Source organism: Gopherus evgoodei, chromosome 19 (assembly GCF_007399415.2).
Source record: "Gopherus evgoodei ecotype Sinaloan lineage chromosome 19, rGopEvg1_v1.p, whole genome shotgun sequence".
Lineage (NCBI taxonomy): Eukaryota > Metazoa > Chordata > Testudines > Testudinidae > Gopherus > Gopherus evgoodei.
Genome location: NC_044340.1, coordinates 14,303,386 through 14,323,798, shown reverse-complemented (window position 1 = coordinate 14,323,798; position 20,413 = coordinate 14,303,386). Strand labels below are relative to the sequence as shown.

At 41.4% G+C, this 20,413-nt stretch overlaps 1 protein-coding gene across 5 annotated transcripts in view; it reads left to right on the top strand.

Moving 5' to 3' along the window:
* Nucleotides 1-19,071, top strand: part of TBCEL (tubulin folding cofactor E like) — a 31,936-nt gene extending 12,865 nt beyond the window's left edge. For 4 of the 5 annotated variants that reach the window (XM_030538207.1, XM_030538208.1, XM_030538210.1 and 1 more), the window contains 4 exons: nt 1,615-1,871; nt 6,771-6,900; nt 8,799-8,915; nt 13,477-19,071. In XM_030538207.1, the coding sequence (XP_030394067.1) occupies nt 1,615-1,871; nt 6,771-6,900; nt 8,799-8,915; nt 13,477-13,795 (823 nt within the window). In that variant the 3' untranslated portion in view covers nt 13,796-19,071. The remainder of the gene's footprint in view (nt 1-1,614; nt 1,872-6,770; nt 6,901-8,798; nt 8,916-13,476) is intronic. The other variant, XM_030538211.1, reaches the window with a different exon arrangement.
* Nucleotides 19,072-20,413: the final 1,342 nt, after the last annotated feature.

Sequence of the window (20,413 nt, the reverse complement as noted above, 5' to 3'; positions counted from 1 at the left end):
GGGCTGAGCAGAGGAATGGGATTTAGTTTCTTTGGGACTTGAAAGGGTTTAAGTCTTGCCATTGGGCCAACTGAATGTTTTATTGCATTTTTATATCTGAACTTGCCTAGAGCTTTGCATAGGTGCATATACACATTAAATAAATCTAAATACTGGCATAAATTAATGGATTATGGCCTTGATGATTCAGCATGTGACACTGTTTTCCACTGGGCTATGACTGAATGAGTGGCAATGCACTGTGCTAATGGCTTTTGGGTGGGACATAAATCTGAGGTCCTGGTCAATTGTCGTTAAAGATGTCATCACACTTTTCTTGTGTTAATCTCAGGGTCCTGTCCAGTTTCCACTTTGGCAGTGGCATTCTGCCTCCCTGAAATGCCTTTGCAATTTCAATTGGATACCAGATTCCTCTTCATACAAATTTGTAAAGAAATCTATTATTATAGTATTCTGTTTAACCAGTACACCCTTAATTGAGCCAGCCACTTTGTTCCCAGGGAACCAATTTAGCCTACTGATAGCTAATAGTAATGATTGCTGCTTAAATGGGACAATGGTAGCATAAATTCTGTTTAATAGAGACATGTTTGGCCATTACCAATGTAGTCTGAGAAAGATTTAATCAGATGTGAAATTCTAAGTTCTAGTCTTAATACAGAAATGTGCTAAATATTAAAAATAAAAACATCCACTGAGCATTATTTTTATTCCCATTTCTTTATTCAGTACAATATTTCATTTTAAATATCTTCAGTCTGTTTCTTTTTTGTTGGCCTCTTATTTGGGATGCGAGGCTGCTTATCAGAGTCTTTTCCCAGTTAAAAGGATTCACAATATTTTTTTTTTGTTATGCCTTATTTAAAGCAATTAGGTACATGATTGTCATCTGACAAATGCACACTTCCTTTCATCTTAAAAGTGGTCACATGAGTGGTGGATGACTTTTGGCCAGGAGCTGGGGTTTATAGTGTGGTAACAGTCTTTAATGTTCCTGGTGTTCATTTTAAATCTCTTGTACAACCTCCATGACTTTGGTGATGGGAACATCCCTAAATACATTAATGGGTTTTCAGCCTCCACTTGTGCAGTGATGAGCCAGCCTATCCACGCCCAATTTGGTGCAAGGTGCAAACAGTGCTAAAAACTGGCATGCTTGTTCAAGCCCTTAAGCTAGTGGTGTTTTCACCTGCAACACCTATTAGTTGGAGTTGGGCCTTAGCCAATGGATTTTGTTGGGTATAAACTCTTAACATTTCTTTATGCGCACGTGTTAACTATTTAAAGGTTACTTGTGAAACTATTCCAAAGAGTTGTCAGAACTTTTAGTGAGTACTGGCACCAGTGAAGCACATAGACACCATTTGTGAGCGTGCAGATTTGTGCAAGTGGAGGCCTGACTGAAAATATACAAAATATAGTTTGAAGCGCTTTGACAGCCATCTAGTGAAAGATGGTATAGGAAGTCCTACCTACACTGAGGTTTCAGAGAGTGCTGGGGCCTTTCATGTTTAAGTAATTCTTGAAAACTGTGTGTACAGGGGCCCCTAGGTAAGACCGTTTACAATTTAACAAGAAGCTTTCAAGTAAGAGCATATTTCTTTCTGTGTGCAGCTTGGAGGAGCTCTTCCTGTGCCTTAACGACTATGAAACAGTGTCTTGTTCTTCAGTTTGCTGTCAGTCTCTCAAATTACTCCACATAACTGACAATAACCTTCAAGACTGGACTGAAATTCGAAAGCTGGGAATTATGTTTCCATCTCTGGACACGCTTGTCCTGGCCAACAATCACCTGACAACCATTGAAGAATCAAATGAGTCTTTGGCAAGGCTGTTCCCTAACCTGCGATCCATCAGCTTGCACAGATCAGGTGAGGTACTGAAAGCAGCATGTTCTTTTATATTCCATGTGTAAATGGCAGAGAGGAGGAGTAGTATTCTCACTGTGGTGCAAATCGAAACCTGTGCTTTAACAGGGTGGGGAGAAGAATGTTATTTTGCTAGTGGCATCCTACATCTTTGCTAGGAATGAGCAGTCTGCAGTCAGCTTCCTGCTGGCTACTTGTGTGTTAAGCAGATCGGAGAAGGTGGAGAAAGCACAAGCCTGTACAGTAGAATATCCTTGTTAGACTCCTGGGTAGCATATACTAGCGCCAGTGACTACAGTCGTTTTCAGTCTTGTCTGCCCCAGCTTTTAGACGAAGTCTGAAAGTTATTCATAAGTGCAGCCCAAGCAGGACTATAATAGAAGCTGTCTGGCTAGTGTGGTAGGTCACTAACCGGGCTAGAGAAAGGTCTAACACAAGTCATACTCCCTCTACACCCAAACCACATTAGAAGGCTATTTCTCTATAACAAGAGAGGTTTCCAAGCTGTGGAAGTTAGATCTGGATCTAAACTTCTCCAAAATGTGGATTCCGCTCCCAGTGCACACGTCAGGAATGGGATCCACCTGGACAAAGCATGTTGAGCAGCCATGGTTACTGTAAGTAGCTTTTCTTTCCTTGATTTGGGTTAGGTAAGTAAATACCATTTAAAAAGTTAACCGTTTAAATGATTAAAAAATCATTTAAATGGTTAATTGACTGGGGCTAGGGCAGTTCCAGCTGGGCTGCGCAGCACCAGCAGCTATGGCTGGCGCTTAATGGTTAAGGCAGTTAACTGGTAAGACTAATTCTTAACAGTTAACCTTTTACATCCCTAGTTTGGTTCATGGCCCACCTCTAGCTATAACTGTTTGAGAATGGGTTTTAAAGACTGTTGTCAGGTCAGTTAAGATGAACCTTAGATGATTTCATGCACCTCATCATCCAGAGAGGAACTGATCTCAAAAGTGGGAATGTGGTGGAGCATACAAAAGATCTTCCTGCAGTATTTTTTGTAAAGAGGATGCAACTTTTGCAGTTAAATAGATGGGTGTGTTGTGCATCAACTTGACAATAACTGATGGACGGGCATCACGATGAACTCCTCGTTACATGTGACCCTGATTTAAGATTTAGGAATAACATTGAAGCCCCGTTTCCTAATGGTTCTGATCTGAGAACACACAAACAGATGCCACTCTGATAACTTGAGAAATATTTGAGGAGAAGACAATAAACAAGACCTCTACCTACCCTTTTCTGTTTCTTTGGGCTTCTCATGCCACTTCTGGCACTTTCTCGCTCCTAAACAATGGTTCAGACTGAAGTGTCAACCTGTTGCTGTCATTCAAACCCAGGTGCACAAGATTCACTACAGTAGTTGAGCTACCATCCGGATGAGGACAAACCACTGATAGCAGTAATGAAAAATGCAACTTTGCGCTGTACTCCAACGGCTAGCAGGCATTCTATGCTCCAGCCACCGTGTTTTCAGGAAGAATAAGTAAGAGTAGTTTGGAATGTCAGTGACTGAGGAGCCAGTTTGCATTCTGAGGGTAGGTTACAGTTTAATCAACCTCTAGACCCAGCGTCCACTTACAGGCGCACACATTTGTATGTGCATTACTGGAGCACACCTGGGGGATCAAGCAGAGTAAAACCCATCACTTGTGTTTAGATGTTAGATTCTTTAACTGTATGTGTGGAAGATGGTGCGCCAGAAGCTTTGGCTGAGGCCTCCCTACAAATAAGCCCCAGAGACTTTTCTCATCCAAAAGCTGAGAATGGAGAATCAACTGGCATAGCAGTGAACACTCTTTGTTCCTCCAAGCCCCAATGGTAGGTAGCTGTGGGACAGATCACAGGTGCTAAATGACATTCGACTTCCCATCTCCCAGATGTGCGCGGTTCATTAGCTGAATTTGGAAAACCTAGGAATAAAGTGCTGGGTAAAAAAATCTGTTCAATTACAGCTGTTTTCCTAGTGTTTATTTGATCCTCTCATTCTCAAGAACTCTGCCATGAATTTCCTGGTGAGTTTTTGTTCCAGTTCGGCTGCCTGATAATTACTAGCAATCATGGGCCCTTTTCCTCTCCCTAACTTACAAGAATCAATACACAGACTCTAGTATAGATTCACTTAATCCATAATTGGTTTATTATTCAGAGCCATAGAGAGATTAAAGCAGGGATGACCAACCTGAGACAGAGAAGGAGCCAGAATTTACCAGTGTACATTGCCAAGAGCCACAGTAATACGTTAGCAGCCCCCCATCAGCTCCCCCCGCAACTCCCAGTGCCTCCTGCCCACCGGAAGCCTCGCTGATCAGCACCTCTCCCTCCCTTTCTGCACCTCCCGATCAGCTGTTTCGTGGTGTGCAGGAGGTTCTGGAGAGGGGCAGGGAGGAGTGAGGTCAGGGCAGTCTCAGGGGAGGGGGCAGGAAGGAGTGGAGTGGGGGCAGGGCCTGTGGCAGAGCCAGGGGTTGAGCAGCGAGCACCCCCCTGGCACATTGGAAAGTTGGCACCTGTAGCTCCAGCCCCGGAGTCGGTGCCTGTACAAGGAGCCACATATTAACTTCTGAAGAGTCACATGTGGCTCCGGAGCTACACGTTGGCCACCCTGGCTTAAAGTATTAATAAAAGCCCCTTCACAGGTATCAACGTGCTATGCAATGTAAGCACCAAGCAGTGCTATACACCATTTAGTAAAACTGCAGCTAGCTACAGGAAAATAAACCTTATAAATTAGAGTTGAAAAATGCTGAGTCATTGAGAGGACCATCCTGTGGGAGGCAGTTTTGCTGGGGTGGAACCAGACCTTCAACGCTGTTGGATACTATGCAGCACATTGATGATCTGAGGAGGCCCCAGTGAACAGAGAGCCCAATGAGGACATAACCGTGAATTAAATCACACGTAGGGGGGAACTTGGGGTATGGCAGGTTCTTGAAAACTGATCGTTTTACATCTTCTCCGCAGCGGCTGGACTTGCCAAAGTAACTATCTAAATAAAGGCATGACATGGAGTGGAAAGATGTCAAATAGATGAAATGCACCACTGTATTTTGGATAGCTTGGGTAATTCGTTAGTTGAATTGAGATTGCTGTTTGAAAGTATATCACCACGGTTCACTGGTGAAATAACAATTATGGCCACTGCTGCAAGATCCCATATCTTTCAATTTTCTGGAGGATGAATAGTTGATAGTGATGTCATCTTATTCACACCCTAATGTAAGTGAATTAAAGCATTAGACCGTACACTTCTGGGTTTATTACTCATTCCTCTGCCTACATTAAATCATTTTTTAAGCCTTGTTTCTGCATGTTGCAGGCGCAGGAACAGCTATGGTCAGTTGATATTACTGAGGCATTTGCATATTAAATATTGATGAACTTGGTCCTGCTTAAACCTGCTTCTTGTCTTGCTGGCTGCTGTGGTTTAGCAGAGATCTCCAGTGTTTTGAAGGTGATTGGTTTTCACAGGAGTTGTGATGGACCATCTCAGTGTGGGATGGTGGGAGTTCAACCAGATTTTCTCCTCAGAGTGGACACCTCCAGCAGTATAAATAATCTGTTCCTTTTTCAGATGCAATTGCCTCTGTTAGCTTTCTCCCAGGCACAACAGCATTTTGACCTGCAAAGTCCAGGTTCTTGGCAGTAGTTTAATTAGAGGATGAATATGACCCAGTTATCTATCAGTCATTGTCTACTATCACCACCAGCTGAGTGATCCACAGGTAGAAGCGAGAAGGGTTTTGAGCCAGTATCACAAGCTATTATTTATATCCCATTGCAAGTGGTATGCACGCACAGCTGACTTCATTACCCAGGGAATGTATTTTAATTGCAAGTTGACTTGAACAGGATATTACAATTGACATGGAAGAAGGAGACAAATATCTCTCTACAATATGCCCCACTACACAAAGGAATTGCAGTTCTGGTCTGAATGATTACTTACCTTTTGAGATTGCTGCAGTCCCTGGAACAACAGAAGCGTCTGACCTTTATTTGATTACGTGACTTGGGTTTGCTTAAATCAGACCTTCAATTTTTTAGAGATGCTGATTTCCTTTTATCTATTATAGTGGTGAAAACCTCCCACCAATTTCTAATAGAAGTATGTAATACTTGGTACATTAGACTTAACAGCTAGACTGTGCATGTAAGAAGTATCCTATGTAAGCATCTGTCTTTTGCCACAGCAAAAGGAAGCAAAGATAAGCATCGGAGTTAATCTTGAACACACAATCACATAGATTGTCATCTGATCCCCAGCTTTCCTCACAACTTTGCTTCAATTCTCACAACCCAGTACAGATCTGCAGAAAGCTGGAATTGGGTGAAAATATTTTCATTAAAAGGAATAGGATACCTGCAGGTCATGAGTTCAAATCCAGGCCTAGTTTGGTAGTCTCTGAAAGTCACCATTTGATGGCTGCTGGTGGTCCCTGAAGTGACACAAGTCTGGCTTCAGCAGTACTAACCAGAGTCCTTTTTATCAAAACAGCCATAATAAGTTATGCTAATTGTCATTCAGCAGAGATGCCAAGGACTGAATAGGTCATGGAGATTGAACTCCCCTCTCAGAGATTGTCTCTCCGGACTGATAGGACAGCATGGGTGAGCTAATGCTGCTCCTTCATGTGCCTGAATAAGGGAATTCAGTCTCTAGCATTTCACCAGAAATGCACTGACTTGTCAAACAAATTTAGATTGTCGTTCTCCTGTGTTGAGATCCATGAAATAGTGTTACGGTCAACTCGTATGCTAAATAACACAACGATAAATGGATAATAAAATGAATGAATTGACTACAGCTGTCTTGTGTGACCTTTGGCTATATCTGGTATTCTTTGATATATTGTATGTCTTTGTGTTTAAACAACTCATTTCTTAAAGCAGGTCTGCATTGCTGGGAAGACATTGACAAACTAAACTCTTTCCCCAAGCTCGAGGAGGTGAGATTGCTAGGAATTCCTCTTCTGCAGTCCTACACCACCGAAGAGCGGAGGAAGCTGTTAATAGCCAGGTCTGGTGTTTGTTTGCTCTGCTCAGTAAAACATACTGCACAGTCACATGATCTGAGATAATCAACTTCTGCGGGGGTGGGAAATGAGATGAAGAATGTGTTGGGGCACTGCAGATTCATGTGGTATGCATGCACCTGACGATTACATGTTCTGCTCATTCCCTCTGGGGCACCTGGCATTGGCCACTGTCGGAGGACAGGATACTGGGCTATATGGACCTTTGGTCTAACCCAGTATTGCTGTTCTTATGTAATGTTAGCTGTGGAAGGTCTTGGAACTTCTGCAGAATGAGAAAGGAACATGGAAGTGGAAACAGTCTAAACAGAAGGCTCCCGTCATAGATGTTAGTCTGTCAGGAACTATGGGTACTGGTCCGAAAACTATTGACTTTAAAATAGGCCTTGAAGCAGGCCTTCAAAACAATTTGGCTACTTAAGATGACCTTAAACCTCTGAATAATATAGTTGTATTTTTCCATTAGAAATTTTATATACTTGTTTCAACAGGTATAGAATCAGCATCACTGGCTATTTCCAAGTTAGACATTATATTAGGGAAACATTTGTTGGATTGCTTTTCTATTTGTACAATAAATATTGCTTTGAGAATGTTCCCACATTTCCAATCTCTCGTGTTTTAAATAGAACATTTAGTATGTGATAAAAGGGTAGCGTCAAGGTCATGAGAACTGGGATTATGCTTCCTGGGGTCCCACGTTTCTAGTGATTGGGTTACGTAGCTGTTCAGGAAGATGGGTAAGATTCTTGGTTGGGTGTGCCCTAAAGGATTAAAATGTGTAGCTACCCCTCTTGGTGTGAGTGAACAAAGTGCAATAATTATATATGCTATACTGTATTACTATAAAGCAATTATATACTGTAGAATAGTACATATTACTGTGTACCTGGTAGAGCTGGTAGAAAAACTCCATGTAAATATCCATGAAATATTTTGGATTAAACAAAGTTTTCATTTTGTTTGGTTTTCATTTTTTGGAATTTTTTATTTTTCAACAATCACTCCCCCATCTTCACCCTGCTGGGGAAAAAGGTGGGAAAGAGAAATAAAAAATGGTTTTTGGGTTTTTTTTTTTAATTTCCAATAATTGATTTTTTTTAATTGTATGGAACATTTTTGAGCAAAATAAAAAAAATTGCAAAAATTATTTAAAAAAAAAAAGAAAAGTTTCTGTGAAAGTGTTGATCAGCTCTAATTAATACCCGCAGTACACTGACCCATATTAATGATTAGACCACAGAATGAACCTTAATAGAAGGAACGTAAATCTTATGCAGTTTCTCCATAGGATGTGGGAGGCAATGGTTTTAAATTTTGAGAAGTAACTTACACTTTTGGGGGACCAATTTGAGATGCCTTAAAGGGGCCTTATTTTCAAAGGGTGGTTGGTAGGCTGCTTTTGTGTGTCTCAAGTGAGCCACCCAAAAATCATTCGTCACTTTTGAAAATCTAATGCTTAATCCTGGGAATCAGGACTGCATTCCTCGCTCTGCTGCTGAGTCGTGGTGCTTGGGTAAGCCACTTAAGTTCTCCATGCCTCAGTTTAACCATCAGTACAATGGGTATAGTAAGAATGTACTTATCTTTGAGGTAAGTAATGAATCTTTGTAAGGTGATTTGAAATCATCTGATGGGCAGGCTCTAGACAAGTGCTAAATATTTATTATATATGCACAGAAATAAAAATGTTGTCAAATAATGCATAATTCTAATTACTGCCCAAAACACTGCATAGTACTTGGAGAGCGAGGTTTTAGGATCGAAACTATGCAGCCCTGAGGATAAAATCGCATTCTGCTGTTGGCTCTAGAGTCTTGCTGATCAATACAGCTAGGTTTTCGTATCCTCATTAACAGTGTTCCTCGGTGTATTCATGCAGATTGCCATCTATCATCAAGCTTAATGGGAGTGTCATTACTGATGGGGAGCGAGAAGACTCTGAGCGATTCTTCATTCGGTATTACCTGGACTTCCCGCCAGAGGAAGTCCCATTCAGGTATGAACTTGGGAGCTGGAATTCAGAGAAAGCGCAGTGCATAGGAAAGGAGAATTATGTTCATTAGTTTGAAAGTGTTCAGTTGAAAGTGTGTCTTAACAGCTATGAAATGACACTGGAAATCAGGGCTGGCCCTTGTAACACCAAAAAATTCCTTGCCCTCCTACCATCCTTTCCTTCTTCAGTCCATATTCGTTGATCATCTCCTCCCACACTCCTATGCGGGGTGTGTCTGATAGCTTATTGATTCACTAGTGTGTCAGATCCAGCCTTAAACAGTGCCTCCCAAGAGCTGTTACACTGTTCTGTCCATGATCCTCATTGCCTCTCCGAGGCAGCCCCGACTGCCATCTCACTAATCCCCCTGCCTCCTGGAGTCTCTTGAAGCCCCTACTAATACTTCTCTCTGGTGCCAAACAAAATGGCTAATCCTTGTGCCATCTGGTGGGTAGAATGTACATAGGGATAAAAGCTTTCCCTCTTTAAAAACTCAGATCACAAGTTTGTGTGGGTTTTTTGCCAAAAACTATATGCTCTGTTATCTGATGATTTCAGTAAACAAATGAACTGCAGCTTTAACCTATCCATGCAATCACGGCATCAGAAGGCTCGATTCACAGATGACCCTAAGGGTGATTTGGGAGGGGCAGGAGATGGTACTAAAAGAACTAAACAATTTCTTGCATGCAGCCTCTGAATGACTTCAGTGAAAGGGATCTCTGCTTAAATACTACAATGATGGGTGCCCTGTATATAACCAAATGATAAATTACTGAGAGAAGGAGAGTTGGGTTTAGGCTCAATTACACATCAAGCTTCTATGAAGATTGTAAGTTTTGCGGTAGGGACTGTGTCTTCCTATGTGTTTGTGCGCACCTAGCGCAGTGGAACTGATTCTAATGGGGTCCTCTCGATGCTGTCAGTCTGAAATAGTCATAATCATCTAACTCCTGTAAAGAAGATTTATATTTAGGGTGAAAGCTTTACTGAGCAACTTGCTATCTCTCTACACTATATGTGTAAGACTAAGGGGAAGATGAAAGAAATGTGTGTCCCCTCCAGCTCCTTGCCTTTAAAGACCATTGCATCCATCTTCCTGGTCAATGGGCTCTTTGTCTGAATGCTTTCATCCCTACAGCTTCTCTGAGCAACTTGGGAAGCCTTAAACGCTGTTTTTCCACTCCAGAGAGCTTCTGCCCCTTTTCAGACCATGCTACAGATGGCTGAGGTGTCTCCAGTGCTGAGTTCAGGTTTCACTTCCTGGACCAATTTATCCCCACCCCTTCCCCCCACACACCTCGTGTCCCTTGTTTCTGAAGTGAATTTTCTTACCTCTCTCACCCCCCCCCCCACCTCCAAGTCTGGCATCTGCTCTCAAACCTGTCTTTAAAGTCTGTTCCTAGTTAGATCAAGAGCAAGTGTAGCTGATTAACTGGCAGGGATGCAGTCAGCATTGCCCATACAGGGATCCTGGAAATTCTGCCAAAAACAGCTGAGCTGGACATGTCTGGACATGAAAAGCTTGCAAACAGAAATGACTCTCTTGGCTAGAGAGATGTATCCTATTACCTATAAAGAAAAGAGTATTCTGTCTCTTTAAATCAGTCTGGTTGCATTGTAAGTATTTGCAGCCTACATGTGGCATGAATTGGAAAAGGAGTGAAATGTATAGCATAACTTTCCATCCTTCAGTGGCTTGTGTTAAAACTAAGGCCTGCTTCTTGAGTGACACCTCTTGTAGGTGGATTTCTAATGAGTTACGTGCTTGTCTGGACCACTATTCGTACATAGAATATCGAACAGTTTTAGCCAGGTTCACTTCTTCCGGATCTTCTTCTCTGGCAGTCAGTGTCTATCAGGTGGTGGAAGGTGATTGTGTAAGTCTCAGAGGTGCCTATAACCTTGTTATCGAAATACCAAATGAGTACTGTGTGTAGACCTTTATGGATTTGGGGGAATACAGTTGTTTTACTGCAGAATTTGATTATGGTACAAGAAACAGGCTGTGAGATTTTTCCGGCTTTCCCCATGAGGGGAAATTGGGCTAATGTTTCAGAACACACAGCATGTTTACAGTGTGTGTTTTCACTTCCCCTCATTCTCCTCCTCCACTGTACTGGTCCCCCTATTCATCCCCACTTTTCGCCAGCAGCCCGCAGGAGCCCAGTGCATCTCAGGTACACGCAGACCTTCTGAGTCTGCTGCGCGCTCTGCGTAAGCAACTATTCACTTTTCTGCAAATATTAGGGTTGCAAACCCTCCAGGATTGTCCTGGCCTCTCCAGGAATTAAAGATTAATCTTTAATTGAAGGTTATGTCCTGGGACGAAACCTCCAGGAATACGTCCAACCAAAATTGGAGAAGTGTTTTCTCTCTCTTACTCTGTCTCCTGCTGGAGGCATAAGGAAGTGCACTGGGGAAATCCTCATTCCTTGTGTCAAGGTGATTAATGCTAATTTAACTGTTTGTTTGTAAAATATGGGGAATATGTTTCCTCCTCTCTGAGCTAATGGTTTTCTAAATAAGCCTGATTGTATCTCCCTGTATATTGTAAGAACAGGGCAGTGGCCTGTAATTTGGGCACTCCTGCCCATTGAAGGCTCGTTTTGCCTGAGAGGATAGGGAAATCCTAGTGCACTGTGGTCATTACCTCATGCTCTGTGCAGACAGAGGGCCTGCTGTTGTGAAGGAACATTCCTACATTTAACATGAGTCCCCGAGGGCTCCGATATTGCCAGGCTCCATCATCCCCTGACTGGGGCAGTGACTCAGCACTGATCACATTAAGCTCTGAGTCAGATGGGAAACAAAAAGAGCTTTCTGTGCAGCCCACTGTGGGGAGAGACTGAAATGTTACCTCCTGTCTGCAGTTCTCTAGCTTTGTCATTTCAATTCCTTTGTACTTTGTGTTGAGTTTTTGCCACTTTCCCAGTCCATCAGTAGAGATACTACCTTTCTTCCCTGATGGGAGAGAGATCAGCTGTGGCAAGGAGTAGAGAAGAAACTTGCCTTTTCCAGGGAACGACTCTGGGTGGCTAGCCCTTTTCAAGACAATTCTTAGGGCTTGTCTACATGGGAAAATTGGCCGGCAGAACTGTAGCAGTATAGTTCTTGGTGGATGTAGTCCTGGAATAAAAATTAGCTTAGACTGGTATAATTTTTCACTTTTATTCTGGAATAGTGTCCCCCTGGGGAATGATACCAGCATAGCAACAGGGGTATAATTAGATGGCTGTAGTTCTACTGGTCAGTTTCCTCGTGTGGATAAGGCTTTAGTTGTTTTCTCAAGTCCATCGAACCAACATGGCCACCAAGCCACTACTTCTCTCTGCACCCTTCTCCAGCCAGGGAAAGTTCCGTGATCCATCCTGCAGCTTGTTGGATTCAGAGAAAGTCTAAAGTTGTATCAGCTCAAACTGGCCTTCTGATGGGGGGTTCAGCACTTATTTTAAAAGGACCTGATTTTCAGGGTATGAAGTACCTTAAAATTGAGGCATCTAAACTCACAGTTTTTGAAAATTTTGACCAAAGTGCTTTGTATTATTATTATTTAGTATTATTTAATTCTGATACTTTTTAGTCACATATTTGAGCAAGAGACATAAGCTGCTATTAGAACAATTTCCAGTTGTTGAATAACTTTTCTCAAGTTTCCTTAACTGATGAAATGAGTATTTTCAGAGCGGTTCACAGGTATTCCATACACATCTTGAGTTGCTGATAATGCCTTCTTCTAAAACACTATATTCTGCCTTCCATTCAGTCTAATATCTTTGCTCCTTTGCAGCTTTAGCCGTAGTCCGAGACAAGCTTACTACAGTAGATGGCCCTTCTGCTTTTTTCCTAGTATGGCAATTCGTATCAAAACGTGTACTTCTTCCCAAGCATTGTATGGAAAATAAGAGTACAAACATCACGGTCTAGATTCATCCTTTGTGGAAGTCCATTTATGTCTGTTGATTTTCATCTGGAATGAATATTGCCCCATGTAGTTAGTGAGTTATAAGGATGGCCTCCCTTAAATCTCCAAGATTTAGTGGCAAATGTGAAACCAGGTATTTGGTGCATTTTTTTGCTGTTCATGCACAGTGTCAGTGTATGAGGAGGGCTCTGTATTACTTCTAAATTACTGAATTCTTCAACAGTGTTCTTCATGCAACAGAGGATTGTCTTCACTAGAGATTTCACCTCAAGTTAATTGATTAGCTCTTAACTTGATTGCAGATTAACTGGCGAATGCCATGTGGTCTAGTTGTTAAAATGGAGATGCAGGGTGACTTGTAGTTAAGATGCCTGGGTTCTCTTTTTGGCTCTTGCTGAATCACTGTGTGTCTTGGCCAAATCCCTCGACCTCTCTGAGTCTCAGTTTACCAATCTCTAAAATGGTTGCAATGCTTAACTCACAGGTATTAATTAAGCCTTGCAACTTATTTGCAGAGACCCCTTGGAGATCTGTAGGTGGAAGGCATCAGTATTATAGTTACAGAGCGCAAATAATTTGAGAGCAGTGTGACAGTGGTATGAGCAGTTATGACGTAGCTCTCTGTTTCTTATTTTCTAGGTATCATGAGCTAGTAACAAAATACGGAAAGCTGGAACCCTTAGCAGTAGTGGATCTTCGGCCCCGGAGCAGCGCGAAGGTTGAAGTTCATTTCAAAGATAAGGTGGAGGAAATATCCATCCGTCTAGATCAGACGGTGGCAGAATTAAAGAAACAATTAAAAACTGTAGTGCATTTGTCAACAAGCAACATGTTGCTCTACTACTTCGACCATGAAGCTCCCTTTGGTCCCGAGGAGATGAAATACAACTCACGGGCATTACATTCTTATGGCATTCAGGATGGAGACAAATTTTTTGTGGAGCCCAAATCTAAATAATGTCTTCTGGCTTTGTGCATTCACACACACACACACACACACACGAGTTAAAGACTTCTTGCAGGGTTTTTAGGTTGGTTGTTGGGTTGAGGTTTTGTTTTGTTTTTATACCAGTTGACTTCTTAACCCAGGTGGTGTGCCCAAATCTGCCAGAGACATGCCACCATCTGATGCGAATGAACTTAAGAGGAGATAACTGACTTCAGTGTGTGTGTGTTTCAGGATATCTCATACCTTGATGTTCTTGTTCCTCTTCCGGTATACTCGTGAGTTTAGCGTGAATAGTCAGCTCTTCAAGCTAAGAGGGTATTACGGTCCATCAGTAAAGGAGTCAGAGCTCGGTGCAGAATTTGGTCAGTAATTCTGTTAGATTAAAGACTTGACTCCGCACTTGTTCGCCCAGTTATTTGACTCCAGCTATAAATAGCTGAATTGCTGTTTATCCAGCCAAGTGATGTCTCTAAATTTTTGTTGTTGTTGAGGTTAGTGAAAGGATTTTAAGCAGTATTCAGCCTGATTTAGAACTCGAGTATTCAGAGTATCCTAAACTACACTTTGTTTGCAAGAGTAAATAACATGGGAGAGAGAAAATGTACAAATAAAAAAATCTTTTACTCCCAAAACTCACTATCTAGAGTAATCAGTTCTACTCTGATCTCGTGCAAACTTTACAACTTCACTAGACTTCTGGCATTGTGTGTAGTCGAGTGACACATCTGATGTTACTAAAGGTTGGAATTAACAGTATTTTGGCCAAATATGTTTATATGCTGATTAGCAGAAAACTCTGGCCATTCTTGGATGGGTTTTGTGTCAACTGGGAATCCAAATTAACAGCACAACAGTATGCCGAACAGCATAGTGGAGTTGCTTTGAATGTCCTTTCCCTGTTGCCTGCAAGGTCCACTAATAAGCACTTACTCTTTGGCCAGTTTGTGTTGAGAGTAGAAACACTAAAATCATTCTCCTGACCAAGTCCTATTCTTTAGTATAAAGTCCTAGTTCTTACTCTTGCTCCAGGAACCTATCCTAATCTAGCACTTTTCCCCCTACCATTTTAATGTGGACCCCCTGTTTAAGATAGGTACCAGTTTTGCTTACATCAGTTTGTAGAAGGTGAGTAGATGAGAAACCACTCGCATTTATCATAAAGCAGATGTTCGCAATCCAGATTCCCTCCCCCGTGTCCTCCACCAAACTCTCCATGGGCATAGTGTGCTGATTTTAAATAGGCCCTTTTTTCCTTTAGAGCTGGGTCTCTTTCTTATGATCCTGCAGTGAAATCCTCAGCCCTTTTATGTATCTCTTGTAAATCACACAGCTGTTTCCCTTTACAGTGCCCTCCCTTGTTCCTCTGTCACCTTGACAAGTTGAAGACTTTACACTGACTTAAGCAACCACATTTTAAAAAAATGTTTTTCAAGCAGTGTAGTAAGGGCTCCAGTTACGTATGAACTTCTGACCTTAGCTCTTTAACATCCTCTCCCTTCCTGTGCACTTTTTCTCGTGATGCTTTTGTCTGGGTTACTGAACTCCTTTATATTCTTGGAGTTGTGTATTCTCTTCATATTTTACCTGGATCGTCCAGGGAGGGATATAATCTCATACTCTTCAGATTCAGTATCTAGGAACTATTCAACTGAGAGTGGTTCCACATCTAGAGTAAACATAGAAATAAGAGGATTCAAGATAAGTTAATTATTTGTGCCTGGTCTTCTGTTGTAAAAGTTGATCTCCTGGGAACATCAAGAAGAGCAGTATAAAACAGACCACGGCTTGCATGTATAACATGGAATCCACATGACCTGACTTGATCCAATAAGAATAAAGAACCATGAAATGGTGACAGTGTAATATGAAGTTTTACTTTTAAGGACTCTTGTTGCAGAATGTGCTTTATAAGCTGTAGCATAACTGAGGATGTATTTGCTGCCCATTTTGGCAGAAAATGCATTTGCTGCCCTGCAATGGAACGCCAAGCCAACACATGTATGATATATACATACATACACATAGAGGAAGTTGTGTTTAATAAGATATTTTATTATAAAACAAAGTTTTATGAAGATATGGTTGTTTAATATTAGAAGCTTATTTCTCCTGTTGACCTACTGTATGAGTATGTTGCCCATCAGTCATAAGCTTGTGCAGGTTAAGTGACTGATGCAGATATAAAGGAATATCTGATCTAATTCTATAGAACGGTCATCACCTATGTTGGGTATATTTATGGCATTGTAACTGGTATTAACGAGACACTGTAATTATTGACCAGCTGTTTTAGCACAATTAAATATCTTGGTTTTAGAGAAGGAAATAAAGTCAATTAAAGCATTTGATGGGATCTTACAAAAGGCCAAGTATGTGCTTGTAAGTTTGTTTGCCTGTGAAAAATTTTGATTATATCCAGAAACAAAATTGGTGCTGTTGCCATGTTGTCTCTGAACAACATTTAAATGTTATTTTTATGATGGACCTGGTAGGAATGGGAGAACTGAGTAGAAAAACAAGGGTTTTTTAATGAACAAGGATAACGCCCTCTTCGCAGCTATCTGAGATTTAGCACTATCATATAAACCAGATCAATGATCCACCCAGGTTTTCGAAAGCCACAGCACAGACACTACAGTTTTGCCACTCTAGGGAACAGGCTGTCTCTAGCCAGTATTATAGAACCATTCACAATCTGTCCAGCCAGCAGAATATGCATTTTGTAGAAAAATTTCAGTAGACTTCTGCTGTGTAAGAAAAAAGGCAATGCCAAAAAAGGAAATGTTTGACACATCCAGATGCTCAGCCCTGGAATGTGGGGGGGGCGGGAATTGCACAAAATTGAAAATGCTCAAAATTGGATCATCTTCCAATTTACTGTCCATGGGAAATTGGGTCCTGTTTTTGCACAATATTCCCATTTAAAATGGGGCTGCTTTTGAGCAGTTTCATAGAATTTTGGAAGCCTAAAATTGTAAGGTAATAAAATTGCAGAAATTTTCACCTAATTCTAGTTGATGCCTTATGATCCAGAATTCCAAAATCTCTTTATTTGTAGACATTCCCAGTTCAATATATGGTCCAGAGTTATGGTTTTATGTAAAAAAAAAAACAAAAACAACCACCTTAATAGCTACTGCTCCTCCTGTATCCTTTAACCAAATGCTACTTTTGCCAGCCATTGTTTTATTATTGATCTTACTTCATACACATAAGCCTCCCTGGGTACTTTACACAGAGTGTTTTTTCTAACTACCTAGTTTACAGGGAACTAGGTGGGAATTACAAATCAGAACATTACAAAGCTTTATATAATGAGGTTAAATGGTGTGACATTTTGCTTTCTGATTTGTGTTTGTCTTGAATATCCATGATATGACCAGATGGTACAGCTAGATTGCTTAAAACAGCAAATTTATGGGATGTGCAGTTGTAACAAAGGATGCAACTGTGTGTGTATGTGTTAGAAACGGCTGTTAACCCTCATGGTAGTTAAGTATGTTCTCTGGGTGGACTGTTAGGCCTAGTATACAGCATGATCTTGGGAAACCACTAACAAATGTAACCATAGGCCTGGTCTACACTTAAAAATTAGATTGACTTAGCTACATTGCTCAAGACTGTGAACAGTTTCCCACCCTGAGTGCTTTTTTGCCTAACCTGCAGTGTAGATGCAGCTAGGTCGAGAGACAAGTTCTTCTGGCAGCCTAACACCGCCTCTCAGGTGGCTTAACTACATTGATGGAAAAATCCCTTCCGTCAATGTATGTAGTATAGACATACTCATAGTCTTTGCTCTACAGGGTGACCAGTTTCTTTGCCTGCAGTAGATTGGACCCTAAAAATTCCAAGCATAGATCCCAAGTACAAAATTGTTCATCAGTTGCCATTTGTGCTTGTAAATGACACGCTTTTGGTTTTGTCCATGAACGGTTTTGAAAATGCAAAGCATCCCAGAAGCTGTAGTGTGTATTCTCAGCACATGCATAATTTGACCGTTGTGGTTTTTTTGTAGACGTTCAAGCAGACTCCCTCTCCTTTATATGGAGAAGGTAGTCAGCCATTTCTCAATCTTCTGCCTCACTGATTTGTCACCTGAAGTTACCAGAAATTCTTTTGTTGTTCCTTTTTTGAATATAATGTAAACGTGAAGGTCTGTGTAATCTTTAGCAAGAAAAAATATGCTCCAAGTTTCCCTTTTCTCCTGTGTTCTGGTTTCTCTCCTGGGTACTGGAGTCAGGGGGAATATGCTTCTGGCTCCAGAAATCTGCTTTTGGTTCAATGGCAGAGTTTGTTGAGGAACTCATATCAATTAGGTAATTGGTTTGATCATTTCAATAAACTTGTTTAAACTTTTGCGTACACAAAAAAAAAAAGTGTCCAGGGGGTTTCTTGACAACTTTCTCATTTGTTTCTTTTAGCAAAACTTCTTCACTCCCACCCCATGTGTACTTTTCCCCTCTGCCTTGGGGATAGTTAGAACATCAGTTCCTTGGTGCAATAAATATCTGTTAAGGCAGCTTGTGTCTCGAAAAGCTAATGCACATTGTCTGGCTCCTGAAAGATTCCTGTTGTTGAGACTGGTTGAAAGTGATTTTGAATTGTCAGTGCTCAGTGTTCCCATGCCATTATCATAAGCACAGGTGTAAAGTCAGCAGGAGCCGCAGCTTTAGAGTTGGATTTTGAAAAGCTTTTAGTGTTCACCTAATTCTGCTCCCATTAAAGTCAATGGTAACACTCCCATAGACTTCAGTGAGAGCAGAGTTGGGCCAATGCGAAGTGCTTTGGAAAATCTACCCTTAAGCTCTTATCTCTTCATCCCTTTTTCCTCCCTGCATCCTCCAAGCACCTATACAAAACAACTTACTACTTCAATATAAAACCTGGTCCCATATAGCTAGGTTAACTTAAACTCTAGTGATAATACCTTTAATACAATCGTGGCTATCACAGCAATAGGTACTAGAGCGATGGCTTAATAGAGCACTTCCTATTTGAGGATTCTTACTGTGCTTTACAAAGTCTCAAAGCTTCTGTACTTATTTCTCCACTGAACAACATTGCCTTAGGGTGTTACAGTTGTGGCACAAGTGGAAATAAAGCCCCTGAGCCATGAGTCAGCCCCTTTCTCAACCACTCACCAAACTGCCATTCAAGTTAAATGAGTTTTATTTGCAAAGAGAAAAGCAATTAATTAAGGTCAGGTTGTTGGATTTCATATTTTTTTGGCTATTTGTAAATAGCTTAGAGCTAATACTTGAAATAAAAATGGTATGTGAAATTGATTTTAAAACGATGAAGTTTGTTTCTTTGGCTTCTGACTTGATTTGGAACATCACGCTGTTTGCGTTAGCGTTGATGGAACCTGCGGAGGTGAAGAAAGACTTAACCCCATAGTGTTTCTTTAACATGTAACACAACACCTGGAGATTCACATGGGCTAAACAGTGTTATGGCAGATAAACAGCAAGTCTAATGTTCTGGCTGTTAAGTCTTTCTCAAGGACATATTGGTTTGCCTGCTGACCTTGAATTGTTCCATTGTTTCAGACACAAAGCAGCTTCCTCCTGTGCTACGTTCGACAAGAACTTCTCGTGTAGAATGTGCTCATACCATTATACAGGTTATTTGGGTTTTTTTTCCCTTCTAAAGTGGATGCCCGTCTTTCAGAGACAGGACTGAGACCCACCAATTCATTTTAGTTGCTGGGAAGCAGTGGGGACTTGGCGATAGAGCCCTGGACTGCGACTCCGGAGACTTGAGGTTCTATTCCTGGCTCCTCCTCTGGTTTGCTAGATGGCCTTGGGCAAGTCACTTTGCCTCCCTGTGCCTTAGTTTCCCCATCTATAAAATTGGAGTAAGTCACCTTTTTAAGTGCTTTGAGATCTGCAGATAAAAATGGCATTAAAGAGCTAAATATTACTACACGTGCTACCACCGATCAGCTAACAACTTGAGATCAAGGCTGACCTAGTCCTAGGTGTCCACAAGTGACGTAGAGGTTAAGGTTTAATCATCATCAGTTCCCACGCATTACCTAAGTCCCCTTTGTGTATTGTGGTCAACATGCAGCACACCGTATCTCACCTGTACTGAAGAATCTGAGCATATTAAATCGCATAATCCAGATTATTCTACACTTTAACATGCCTTTGCTAGGAGTACTGAAAAATTACTCTCATTGTCTTTGTCTTCCCTGTAAAGAGCATTTGACTAAATTCTTATGTCTGGTACCAAAATTAGTAAATCGTCCTCTCCAGCACTGGCAGCCAGAGTGAGGGTATGTCTATACTACAATCGTGGCGGGTGATTGCAGCTCAAGTAGACATACCCGAACTAGCATTAAGCAAGCTAGTTTGGGTACCAGAGCAATGAAGCCGTAGCAGCATGGTTTTTGGTGCTAGTCTACAAGTCCACCTGGGTAATCGCTCCGGTAGCTATCCTGCGCTGGAGCCCGCTCTGCCATAACTTCACTGCTGCGTTTCCAGAACTAGATTCAAGCTAGCTCTGGTACATCTATATGCATTGTGACCACAGCCTGTGATGGCCGTGTAGACGTACCTTTAGGTACATACCAACCTTTGGGAAGAAAACCGCCATACAGCAACCTGAAGTGTCTACCACCAT